Here is a 12,639-nt window from a genome sequence, read left to right as displayed (position 1 = left end):
AGAGACACACTGACAACACAACAAGGGCACGTGGCTTTTCAGAAGAACATTGATTGGACTAGGAAAAGGAACTACTAAGTCATATCCTCCTAAATGTAAAAAGTTGGCGGGGGGGTCCTTTTAGACTGTTTGTGTTCCAGTGAGCCGTTGCATTCGTGCTTGCTCTCCTATTTAATCTCTCAGTTGACTTCCTTTGACAGTGTAGACCAGAGGAAGCAACGCCCACTGCGTGTGACTAGTTACGTGCCAGCGCGCAGAAGACATACAGCCGCCACAGCATGCAAAACAGTCGCAATAATGGCGAGGTTAAGCGAGCATGGGATTCGCCTTAGTTCCGTACGTATTTTAGCAGGATTTGTAATCTGTACAATATTTACTTGTAAAATAACGTTTCTAGAAGAATTGAAACTAAAACTCTGACTTGTTTTTTTAAAAATTTATTTTCAAGATGAGTCCTTCCTTCCTGAACAGCAACTCTACAAGTCACACCTGGCCCTTCAGCGCGGTGGCAGAGTTAATAGGTAGGTGTCAATATGAAGGATTAGGCCTAAAACCTAGTCCCCGTCTAGCGCACCTGCAGCTCCGCTGCGCTCTGTACTTGCTGCTGTTCCAACTTGGTTTGCTTGGTGTCATGTCATGCACTCTTCCGCTGTCGCCTGCAAAGTTGACTTTAAACATATATTTGTGTTGCTGCTAAAATGGACTGAATGGACTTCCTCTTTCCCTCAGTCAACGGCTGTATTACTGTTACAGCCTGTCGGTGTCTGTTAACAGCATAGTGGAGTGGCATGGCAATAACTATGTTATTACACTATGTAGGTATGCAGATTCCATACTTTAGTACAGCATATGAATTAGGCTACTAGAGAATTTGTCCCTCCACTTGAAACAAAGCGTTTCTGGTCTGTCAACATTGTCATTCCTCCACTCTGTGCTCTATCATTGGTTCAGACATGCTGACCGTCTGTTGGCTGCTCTGAGTTTTAACAGGAAGAGCAGTGTGCTGTATGCAGATTGCACAATTGTATATGACATCACTGCCTTCTCTGCTCACAGTCCTGGGCATTACACCTGGAGTGTATTTGCATAACAAAACAATGTTTTAAAGGGAATGCACGTGGATCTAAGCATAGTTACACAGTAATACACGAAACGTTGGACAATCATAGCCCTGCAGCAAATTCAAACTCTGAGAACATTATGCCTTAATGTTAGTTGAGAGCATCTGAGAGGTGTTGATTAAGATATGAGATGAGCGATAATATGAACATGTCAAGCAAGAAAAGTAAAGGGTGTTGTGAAACAATTTGATCACACTTGTTTTGTTGGTTCGTATCCTATCATGTACTTGCTGGAACTCTGTGAGTTGATTCTGGAAACAGTTACGAGATCTCGGAAAACTAAGTGACACAGCAGGATTCAGTTCACAGTGTTCTATAGGTTTAATGAGACACACAAGGATATATACATTTTCTACCAATCGCTCCATTCACTTAGATTATGTGAGAGTAGAAAGATAAGAAAGAGGCTAGGAAAGGAGGATAGGTTCAAGGTTGGTTAATGCAGTTAAATCTTCAGAAATTACAAATTTATGATACAAATTAAAACAGATAAGAGAGGCTTTGTTCAGAGTTTTTACAGAATGGAATGTAACATATTAACAAAGGGTCACAGCAGATTAGAGCAATAATTCCCAACCAGGGGTACTTGTACCCCATAAGGTACTTGTACGTAAGACTATGAAAACTAGTTAGGAAGCGAGCACAGATGATGGCATTGGGTTTCACACACCCCCAAAGTTAAAGTTAAAGTCTGATGCTGGTTGCACAAAATGTAGCGAGAGGGTCAGCCGGACAAAGCCTAATTGTAGCTGCTGCTTGACAGTGCCCAACATCACTCCAGTTAGAGACTGTAGGGGGAACAGATACCTGCTGCCTTCAGATGGCTGTAAAGAGAGTCACACATAAAGGAAAGGCCTTCTGTATCTGTAGTACTAAGGTGCACCACAGAACACGGGTGTTGATATCTATTGTTGAAAAGAACCCTTCCCAGCGCCTGCAAGCTATTATAGCAATAACTACCAAAACAGCCCAAACTCAGATGGAGCATGCAGTCTCTTCACAACATGACGTCATCAGACATTTTTTGCACCCCCTCAACATCATGATTGTTGCTCACGATCGACAGTGAGGGAATCACAAAAGTCACACTGAACGCTACCTCAGCCACAGAGCGTGAACACGTTTTCAGGTCAAGGTTCACAAGAAGAGAGAGAAGGGTGGGGGGGGGGGGGGGGGGGTAAACAATCCAGCACACAGGATCTGAGCTGAATAGACTAGCGTAGCAAAAGACAGCACGGAGCGACCTCTAGCTCACCCAGTAAGAGCGTGCGCCCCATATATGCTGAAGGCTGCGGCACTTTGCTGCATGTCATCTGCCAGCTCTCTCCCACCTTTGCTGTCTATTCACTGTCACTCTGAAATAAAGGGGAAAAATCCCCCCCCAAAAAAATAGAAAACACAACACTCTTCTTCTATTTTAATAAGGAAATTGAATTCATATATCAAAGCATTATTATGCATTTTTGTCGATTGGCTACCCAGTAAAAAGGGTAAGTGACCCATTTGGTTCCCGATACACATCAACAGCTGTGTATCAAATGTTTCCCTGTACATAGCTTAGAGCAATATAACGGAACACTCCCTATGTGTTATAGTAACTACAGGAAATGTAACGTTAAACAGGACTGTAACACACAGAGCTGACGAAGATAATTGATTAATAAGGTTGAACTTGAGTTTAGCTCCAGCTGAAAGTGGCAACAAGGTATGTTTAAGGAATGTATTTGTAAGGATTTTAAGTTGATTTGATGTGATATTTATATCTAATGTTGCTAACTTTGTGTTGCTATTAGCCAATTAAAGGTGCACTATGAGTTCCTGCATGGTTTCAGCGCAATTTCATTTTTGTCTCAAATCGTAGGCATCTCTCCTTGATCCACTAGCTGCCTGCCCCCTGAATACACTGTGGGTCGTAAACATCAAACAAACACTAGAGGCACAGGCTGTGCACCAAAATACAACAAACCAGTTCCAGCCAATCACCGACAAGATGGTTGGGGGAGGGGATTGGGGTTAGTGACAGTTAGTCAGTTAGTCATGACAGTTACGGAAACATGGGGGGAGGGGCAAGCTTGCTCTGTTTTTTTTGGTATTAACTTTGAACGTCAACAGAAGTGACGTCATGCAGGAACTCATAGTGCACCTTTAATGTAGCGCTTGACGGAGGAAGCCACGGTAACTAAGGGGGGCCAATTACAACCCAAACTGTTGTAAACGTCCATCACAATATAAGTTCCAACTTTCTGATTCAACTTTGAGCTATCTATGTTACCATCTTATTGTTGCTGTGTATGCACACCGTTTTCCTGTGCAATGACGGATTATTGTCAACATTTCTGTTGGGCTCACATTCAGTTTTACGTTACCGCAAAACACTTCTGAAGTGGCTTAGATTGGCTTAACTCTCAGCTAATCGTGTTCCCAGTACAATGCCATTATGACATGTAGCCTCAATGACAGATGGTCAAATAAAACACCACAAAAAACAGAATTTTCCTTTAAATACCCACTTGTTAAAAATGTATTATTGTTATTGTTAATTTGTAATACAGTATGTTTTAGAAAAAAAGCAGTAATTACAGTTTTTTAAAAGCAGATTTATGCTTGAATGCCTAAATGCATGTCTTCCTTCCTCTTGTGGACCAAGAGTAGACCTCCCTCCAAACCACAATGTCTTTGACGTCTCTCTTTCGAGGTTGTTAATTAATTTCTTTCTCCCATGTTCTAGACAATGCATTAGATCCTGGTGTACTAGCTAAACAGATCTGGATTGATGTATTTGATGAAGCTGGTCACCTGTGTCTAACCTTCACCGATAATGGCAGCGGCATGACCCCCAACAAACTGCACAAGATGCTCAGGTAAGACACACACATGCATATCAACATGAAGTTAACATTTTAATGAAAAATCCTTAAAAGATGTATTGTAGATGTTAATTCAGAAACATTTTCTTGCACATTGTCATTAGACTGTATTTTGGACCAGGCAAACATTCTCCCACAAAGAAGCACATATCTCATTGTCGATTAAATTCACACAAATAACAATTACAACTACACACATATACAAGGCAAGGCATTTTTTATATAGCACAAATTCAGACACAAAGACAACTCAAAGGGCTTTACATAAGCACAAACATTTAAAACTAATAAAACAGAAAATACGACAGGTCATAAAAGACAAACAAAACAGTAGATTTAAAAGACTTCAAAAGCATAGAAGTATAGGAATGACTTTAGGGTATATAGGGGCATAGAAACTGAAAGCTGCTTCAGCATGTCTGGTTGTGACCCTGTGGGCGGTGTGCAAGCTTGTCCCAGGTGATCTTAGAGCTCTGGTTGGCTCGTAACAGAGCAGCATATCAGACATGTATTTTGGCTCTTTACTAGAGTGACATGAATTTAATTGACAACAAGTTTGATAATCCATTAATTCTTTAAGTGTATAGATAAGATAAATGCTAAACATTTCACATCTCAAATGTGAGGATTTGCTGCTTTTTCTGTCATTGAAAAGTATATGTCTTTGGGTTTGGGACAAAACAAGCAATATGAAGGCACTTTTTCACTGTAAAATCGATTGATTATGGATGACAGTTTATTCTACAATAAAAATGATAATTTAATCATAATTTTGTATTATACTGTATACACACAAAACGTGCATCCTTATTTCCTCACTCTCCCTTTCACCCTTATGTCCAGCTTTGGTTTTACAGAGAAGGGTTCAGGTAAGGCCAGTCAGCAGGCCATCGGTGTGTATGGGAATGGTTTCAAGTCTGGTTCCATGCGTCTGGGCCGCGACGCACTCATCTTCACCAAGAACGGCGGCTGCCAGACTGTTGGAATGCTGTCTCAGACCTACCTGGAAAACATCAAGGCCCAGGCCGTCATTGTCCCCATTGTTCCCTTCAGCCAACACACCAATATCCTTCATGAAACAATAAGGCATGGGAAATAAAAAAATAAGAAATTTCTTTACACTGATTGGAAGAGAATATGTTTGTAACCTTGCACGCTCCTTTATGTCCTGACCTTAACCCAGTGTTACAGTCTCTGGTGGTGACTGAGGACTCAGAGGCCAGCCTGGCAGCCATCCTCCAACATTCCATCATCACCTCCCAGGAGCAGTTACATGCACACTTTGACTCCATTCTCTCCAAAAAAGGCACCAAGATATTAATCTGGAATATCCGCAGGTCAGAATCATACATTTTCATATAGCTGAATTTATGTCACCTGCATGTTTGTAATTAAAAATTCCCTTAAAAGATTTGCGAAATACACTAAATCACTTTCTTGCAGAGAGTTAGATGATAAGACTAACAAAAGACTCTTATATCACCCATTATATATGAACTACAGCCAGGAGATGGTTAGCTTAAGCATAAAGACTGAAAGAAGGAGGGGAATTGTGCCCAGCACCTTCCATCACATTTATTAACATGTTTTATTTCACAACTTGCCATTTCTACACTTTTTTATTGAGTACACAACCATTTAAGTGTTAATTTGTGAGATTTAAAGCTGGTAGTAGGCCGATTTTGTTAGCTTTGTAGTGCCAGGCTAGCTGTTTCCTCCTGCTTCTAGTCTGTATACTAAAGTAACCATATCCTGGCTATAGCTTCATATTTACTATACAGACATGACAGTGGAAACGATCCTATCATCTACCTCTTAGCTACATATCCAATAACCATATTTCCCGAAATGTTTAAACTAATCTTTTAGTTTGAGTTCACCCAAAAATGATTGGTTTAAGTTTAGATGTGTAGACAGTAGTTCTAATGTACTGCACATGAGATTGATGAATATGCAAACACAGACTCACACATGATATTTGTTTAGGCAAAACAACAGGTTGAAAAACAAAGCATCATATCATCATCATATGAAGAGCAGATGACATTTGAATTTAAAGTCCTTTTTCAGTGTTTTAAAGTAAGCATAAATACATGGTTTTCCCACATAAAAAGGGGACCAGAAGCACATCTCTGTCAACACTCAAATATGCAAAAACAATGGTGCGTCCCGCCCACCACCGCAGCTTGTGGTAGGTTGACCAGTGAAAGAGCAGTGGGTATTAAGATGGCCAGAAACTTGGAGATATTCAGCCGTACATGTTTGAGCCTCACGCCAGGTTCAGGCCGCGTGGAAGTCCAGCCTGCTTTAAATCTGCAGCGATAGTTTCGGCGTCCTGTATCCGGTGTCAGTCAGACCTAGACTCAAGTGAAGATTCTGTTGTGCACCAAAATCGGCGACTTGCAAATGTATCAGAATGGTACGTGTGGTTAGCATCTTTTATTTGTTTCTGTTGTTTGTTAGCTTGTAACCTGCAGTGGCTGACACAGCTACGATGACAGTGTGCTTTCCCTCTCTCTACTGACAAGCTCGCTCTGCGCTGGAGGTTTTCAGGTTTCTATTACGGCTTTTGCATATTAGTCCGTGATTGGCTTTTGAATCTGTGACGTACAAAATCTAGCTTTCCCGGGATACGATACGAATCATAGATTTTAGGGAAGTGCATAGAAATCTCCCCCTTTAGTAAAGGAATGTGAAAAAACTTCTCTAGTGACAAACTTTGCACAGATAGGTCAGTATAGTCAAGGTATAGCCATTTTAGCTGACATAAACATAAGAAAAACACATTTTTGAGAAGAGAGGATATTTTAAAGATTTGAATACCTTGTCACACATGGCTTTCTTAAGAAAAGTTCTCTAGATTCAGAGAAACAGTTACAAAAACATATGTAGGAGTTTCTCAGACGTTCTCATTTTTCACTTCCTCTTTCCTCTTGGAGTCAGAAAAGTGTCTCCACTATGCTCATTGTCATCAAATACTGAGCGGCGCACTTCTCAAGATTAGCCAGAGTAAATAAAAATCGATTGAACTCTAATGCACACATATTGGTTTGGACACTGGGGCCCATAAGACATGTTCAAAACCCATTTGTGTAATTTAACGACTGGGAAATCTGCCAGATGTTATTTTTGCTGCTCTTAAAACAGTAGCCTGAGAGCAGTGATGTAAAATGTGTCTAAACCTGTTTTAACAACTCCTCCCTTTCACGTTATCCTAAAGGGCCAAAGATGGCAAGCCAGAGATCGACTTTGAGAACGATGTGAGTGACTTCCGATTGCCCGATATTCAGATCGAGGAGCTGAAGAAAGGTCTGAGGAACAGTGGATCCCTGAGAGCCGAACATGACATCCCAGAGATGTACTACAGTCTTAGGGTGAGTGGAGAAATGGCACCTATGTGAGTCCAGAGAGATGTTGGATGTTCCACCTGTTTGCAAGAAATATCTTAAGGTCTGGTTCTGACAAAACAACACCCCTTTTCTGTCTCTAAAGTTATGTCCTTTACGTCCAGTAGATTATACCTAACCAATGTAAAGACTGATATTTATGGTGGTAGTCTTGTGTGTTTGTGGTAATAACAGTATAGCATAGCTATACTAGTACAGCAAATACATATAGTGTATAATTACAGTAAATGATTGTACTGCTGTTTTAGTATAAGTATGGTACTGATTTATTGATGTGCAAGAGTCACGTAAAACACTCTTAAAGAATTATGCCACTTTTCCACTGCATGGTACGACTCGACTCGCTCGCCGTTGCTTTGGTGATCAGCTGAGAATCCCACCTAAAATATCCGCAATTGAAAACAAAACAAAAAAGTACTGGTACAATAAAAAGTAAAGTGAGTTGAGCAGAGCGGTACCATACAGTGGAAACACGGCAATAGTCTGTCAACAAAGGCAGTAGAGTTTGCCCAGTTAAAATAAAATCATAAAATAAAATAAAAGTATAGATGTTCATATTCTTTTAGCACTTCTCATCAATGTTGGCTTACAAGTTTCGATTGAAAGTTCATTCATGGATACAGAGTTTGTCCTCAACATTTAGGCTTGTTAGGACAGTTAGAGTCTGAGAGAGTTCTGCATGTTTTTAGTGTTGGTAGTTAAGATGGGGGTTAGAGTAGGTGGGAAGTTATTTAGTGGTTGTGGTTTGGGTAAGCGCCCACAGTACATAGCAAATATAAGTCCAATGCAAACGTGTGTGTGTGTGTGTGTGTGTGTGTGTGTGTGTGTGTGGGTGTGGGTGGGTGGGTGTGTGTCTGTGCGTATGTTTGTGTGTGTGTGTGTGTGTGTGTGTGTGTGTGTGTGTGTGTGTGTGTGTGTGTGTGTGTGTGAGTACCGGTGGTTTTGTAGTAACACTGACCCAGTTTCCTTTTAAAGCCATGTTTAAATTGTTGTTCGTAAATCCCATCTCTATTTTGACAATCTTAGAGTCATTATAAGATTCATAATTACATGTAGTGTAAAAGCTCAAGTAATGTACCTTTATACTAATATATCAAAATCTTAATAAAGAGTGTCGACATATGGTGTCAGACCAAAAAACATTAATTAAGAGTATGTGTTTTGAATTTAAAATGTCTTACTTTTTACACACTCTCTGTCTGTTTCTATGTTCTTATCAGGCCTACCTCAGTATCTTGTATCTGAAGCCGAGGACACAGATTATACTGAGGGGGAAGAAGATTCTGGCTAAGCTGGTGTCGAAGAGGCTGACACAAATTGAGCATGACGTGTACAAACCCCACTTCAGTGTATCCCTACAATATCTGTGTTTGCTAATATGTGAGGATGGTGGTATAAAGCCAAGTCATTATCTGTATTTCCCTTCATTCACATGCAAACAGGAAGTGGGAAGTTAGTTGCTTTTGGAGATCAGGTAGTGTTTCTTTTGCTAGGATCTCATAAGTAACTGGCCAATGAAATGATCATCATTATAGCGTTTCAAGCGGGCTCTAAATCAAACACAACTAAGCCACACAAATATTCCATACTTATTGTGACACTTTCGATATATTGCGATAACGATAGAGTCGATATATCTTGCACCCCTCGATATAATATTGCGTAACGTGATATTGCAATAACGATATTGAGTATATCTTGCACCCCTAATGCTAACACATTTCTGTAACTTAATTTAAGTCACTGATGAAACATTTGCTAATTGTTGTTGTATCGAACATTGATACTTTTTTGGTACCAACTGAAATGTATCTATAGTAGAGTGCGGATTGGGCCGCATTTTTCTGTCCGAGCCCGGCCCATGTCCAACAGAGCAGTAACCAAACCCGACAGGCATTAAGATATTTATGTCCAAGCCCGACCCGAGCCCGACACAGTTAAAATCTCATACTAATGACACATGTACGTTTGTTTGTGTGGAAAGCCCACTTTTATTAAGCAACTGTAGGAAGGCATTCGGAAATGTCAACAGATGAGCATCAGCGCACACGGGGCAACAAGCACACGTTAACACAGGCGCGCACAAGAGGCCCAATCATATAGCCTTTGCATCAAGTGAAACAGGCCCATTGGCTACCTACATAATAAGCTGTTTTAAATTTAAAATGTTCAATGCCTTATCGCACTGATGTGACCGAGCCCAACACGAACATCATTTCTAAATATCTGTCCGAACCCGGCCCGGCCCGTCGGGTCCTGTTGGGCTTGGGTCGGGTATCAATCCTCTAATCTATAGCACAGAGTATTAAAACTGTTAAGTACCTAAAGTTGGTTTTACATTTCCAGTTAGATATTATTTTTCTATTAATTACTTTCTGGTTTAAACCCTGCTTTTTTTTTGTTAAGGCAATATTATTGAGCAACTGCTTGTGAAAACTTTGGCTTCTTATGTGAAATGAAACCATGGTTAAGTGTAAAAATGTGTTTATATTTCTCCAAAAAAGTTTTTAAAAATAATCATTTTGACACTGCTACCGAATCTCAGGTATTGTATCGGAAGTGTTAATTTTTTATATTTCTAAAATGATTCAATTCTCAAAAAAACTGCCTCCTGTAATTTAAAATTGTAGTTTCAGTAATTGCAGAATTTATTTGTTAAATATTTATCATTTATTTGCATTAATATTCCTGTAATTCGTATCAACCATAATATGGGATTTTTGGCTTTTGCTTCTGTTCAACTCTGAAATTGTGAGCTTGCAAAATAGTTAGTGATATTATTTTGAAACCTGCCAATGTCCAGTGTTGTTAACCTTGACTGGTGTCTGTCAGAAAGAGAAGGTGAAGGTGACCTTTGGGCTAAACCCGAAAAACAAAGACCACTATGGCATCATGATGTACCACAGGAACCGACTCATTAAAGCCTACGAGAAAGTGGGCTGCCAGCTGAAGGTAGAGGAAAAGGATTTTCTGTATGTTTTCGTGCATGACAGACGCAGTGCTCTACAACACATTTAGTAATATTGGATACCTGCCTCCGCTTAAATCTCACACCCCAATTCCCTGCAGGCTTCAGGTCAAAGAGCAGGAGTTGGCGTCATCGGTATCATCGAGTGTAACTTTCTCAAACCTGCCCACAACAAGCAAGACTTTGAATACACCAAAGAATACAGGTACAACACACGCATACAAATCAAAGAAAATCAAGACACACACAAAACGTTTTGTGCTAATATGAGCGATGGAGTTAACTAGCTACTTAGGTTGATGCTGCATACTGTGGTAACCAATATGATGAAACATAGCACTGAACAATGCAGATAATGAATAATGAATGAATAACAATGAATAATGCAGCTTTTCCTGGAAGTGCATTTTTCACAAATGTGACGCTAAATAAAGTGTTTTACAGCAGGGAAGCTAATAATGATCACATTATCTTCTAAAGTAATTTTGACCACACACCTATCGAGAAATATTTGCCTTATCCACTCTAACTTGTGCTGTTGTGTTTACGATATGAGGAAAAATAGTTAAAGACATGTATTTTCTTTTGCTTTTTCTTATCCCAAGACTCACCCTTGGTGCTTTGGGCCTAAAACTGAACGACTACTGGAAAGAGGTGACAGAGAAGAAGGCCAGAGAACGAGAGTTTCAGGCTCTAGAAAGAGATGACAATGAAGCCCAGCATGATGCTGACGAGTGAGTGTTGACGGTTTTTATCTGACAGTTGAAATTCTTCTCCTCACAAGTGTCGTCATAACTTTGCTCCAAAATACGTGAAAGTAACATGTTAAAAAACATTTAAAACAATTTGCTGTGCTACTGAAAGAGGATCTGGTACAGTACATCTGGCTCTAAATCTGTACCCGCATCTGTCAAACCATTGGGAGAGTAAAGTAGTCCACGTTCTACAAGCCTTTTATGGATAATGACAGTAACAATATAGGAAGATGCAGGTGTTAAGATAATTATTTATCAAGGAATGGACAGAATCACTGGAGTTCTCTCAAAGATTGTTTTTACTTGCAAGTAAAGAGTCAGTTTACAGCACTCACAGCATAGTAGAGAAAGTGACTGAAGATTGTTCACAACAGTGTCTTTTTAAAGGAGTTAGGAGTCAAGTTAGTTATTTGGTTCATGCAATCAGTAGCTTTTCTTCTTATCTCTGGTCAGGCCCGGCATCTCCTCCACATTATGCGCTTTGCCCAATTTTTCTAATAGCATTTCAGTTAATAACCCTATCATGTAGGAGCTTGTCAATTCAACTGAAAGTGAAAATAGTTTGAACGCTTGAAACCAGAGTTGAGACGCTGCTTCAGAGAAGAGTAAACATGCTCAGGCACGGATCTTTAAGGGCCTTTATAACCAATTAAGCTTTATTTATGGACTTCCCCTCTAATGCCAGCTTCTGCTTACTGACACTTTTTCATGCATGTATGTCTGTATTTACAGGGGTCCCATGTGGTTACAGTGTGAAGAGTGCCTGAAGTGGCGAAAGGTCCCTGCAAGTCATTACAGTGTGGTTCCTGAAAGCTGGAACTGCAGCCAGAACCCCAATGCACGTTACAGGTGTGTATTTTTAATTATTGCTTTCCTTGGATTGGATCATTTAAGAGGTCAAATGTTATGGTTGAGATACAGTGGATCCGTTGACGTATTAGTCAACGGATCCATTGTGCGTGTGTGTATGTGCCTGCGCTGAAACAGGAAGGCCAAGTGCTGAACTTCAGCAGTAGTTGAGTTGCTCAGCCAGGTCTCTTTTACTTTCAGAAGCTGCATTTCACCAGAGGAAGCAGAAGACAGCGAGGAGCTGCTAACACCCAGCTACCAGAAAAACCACAAGAAACCGTAAATTCCCATTATATTTCTCTAGACCTCTCAAACTTTGTCTATGTGAGACACAGACAACCGTTTCACACTTCTACTTTTGCTGCATGCCTGGATGTGTACTGTATGTGGGTTCACGTGCCATTTTGTGGTTTCCATCTGTCAGTTTCACGCTCTTATTTCTGGTTTATGCGACGTGTGTCTAGTTTTGCTATATTCTACCTGACATTCCGTCAGTTCTTCAAAACATTGTGGCATATGTTACTCATAAATGCAAAGGAATTTAAATATTGATTTAAAAAAATTTGTCACTTTGTCAATTTTAAACCCACCACTTTTTCAAAAGTGACCTATTGTGCTGTTTTTCAGATTCATACTTGATTCATTCATACTTAATTCAAACATTTATTTTTC

General features: G+C 40.0%; 1 protein-coding gene across 1 annotated transcript in view; it reads left to right on the top strand.

Annotated features, from left to right (window-relative positions):
* The first annotated feature begins 121 nt into the window (after nucleotides 1-121).
* The window catches only part of LOC144524337 (MORC family CW-type zinc finger protein 3), a 16,880-nt gene continuing 4,362 nt past the window's right edge, over nucleotides 122-12,639 (top strand). The window contains exons 1-12 of the mRNA XM_078260511.1: nucleotides 122-336; nucleotides 449-521; nucleotides 3,850-3,982; nucleotides 4,832-5,053; nucleotides 5,179-5,325; nucleotides 7,209-7,362; nucleotides 8,616-8,744; nucleotides 10,228-10,347; nucleotides 10,465-10,568; nucleotides 10,969-11,097; nucleotides 11,851-11,967; nucleotides 12,169-12,246. Of these exons, the coding sequence (XP_078116637.1) occupies nucleotides 298-336; nucleotides 449-521; nucleotides 3,850-3,982; nucleotides 4,832-5,053; nucleotides 5,179-5,325; nucleotides 7,209-7,362; nucleotides 8,616-8,744; nucleotides 10,228-10,347; nucleotides 10,465-10,568; nucleotides 10,969-11,097; nucleotides 11,851-11,967; nucleotides 12,169-12,246 (1,445 nt within the window). The 5' untranslated portion in view covers nucleotides 122-297. The remainder of the gene's footprint in view (nucleotides 337-448; nucleotides 522-3,849; nucleotides 3,983-4,831; nucleotides 5,054-5,178; nucleotides 5,326-7,208; nucleotides 7,363-8,615; nucleotides 8,745-10,227; nucleotides 10,348-10,464; nucleotides 10,569-10,968; nucleotides 11,098-11,850; nucleotides 11,968-12,168; nucleotides 12,247-12,639) is intronic.

The sequence above is a fragment of the Sander vitreus genome, chromosome 10, assembly GCF_031162955.1.
Source record: "Sander vitreus isolate 19-12246 chromosome 10, sanVit1, whole genome shotgun sequence".
Taxonomy (NCBI): Eukaryota; Metazoa; Chordata; class Actinopteri; order Perciformes; family Percidae; genus Sander; species Sander vitreus.
This window is presented reverse-complemented; position numbering and strand designations above follow the sequence as displayed.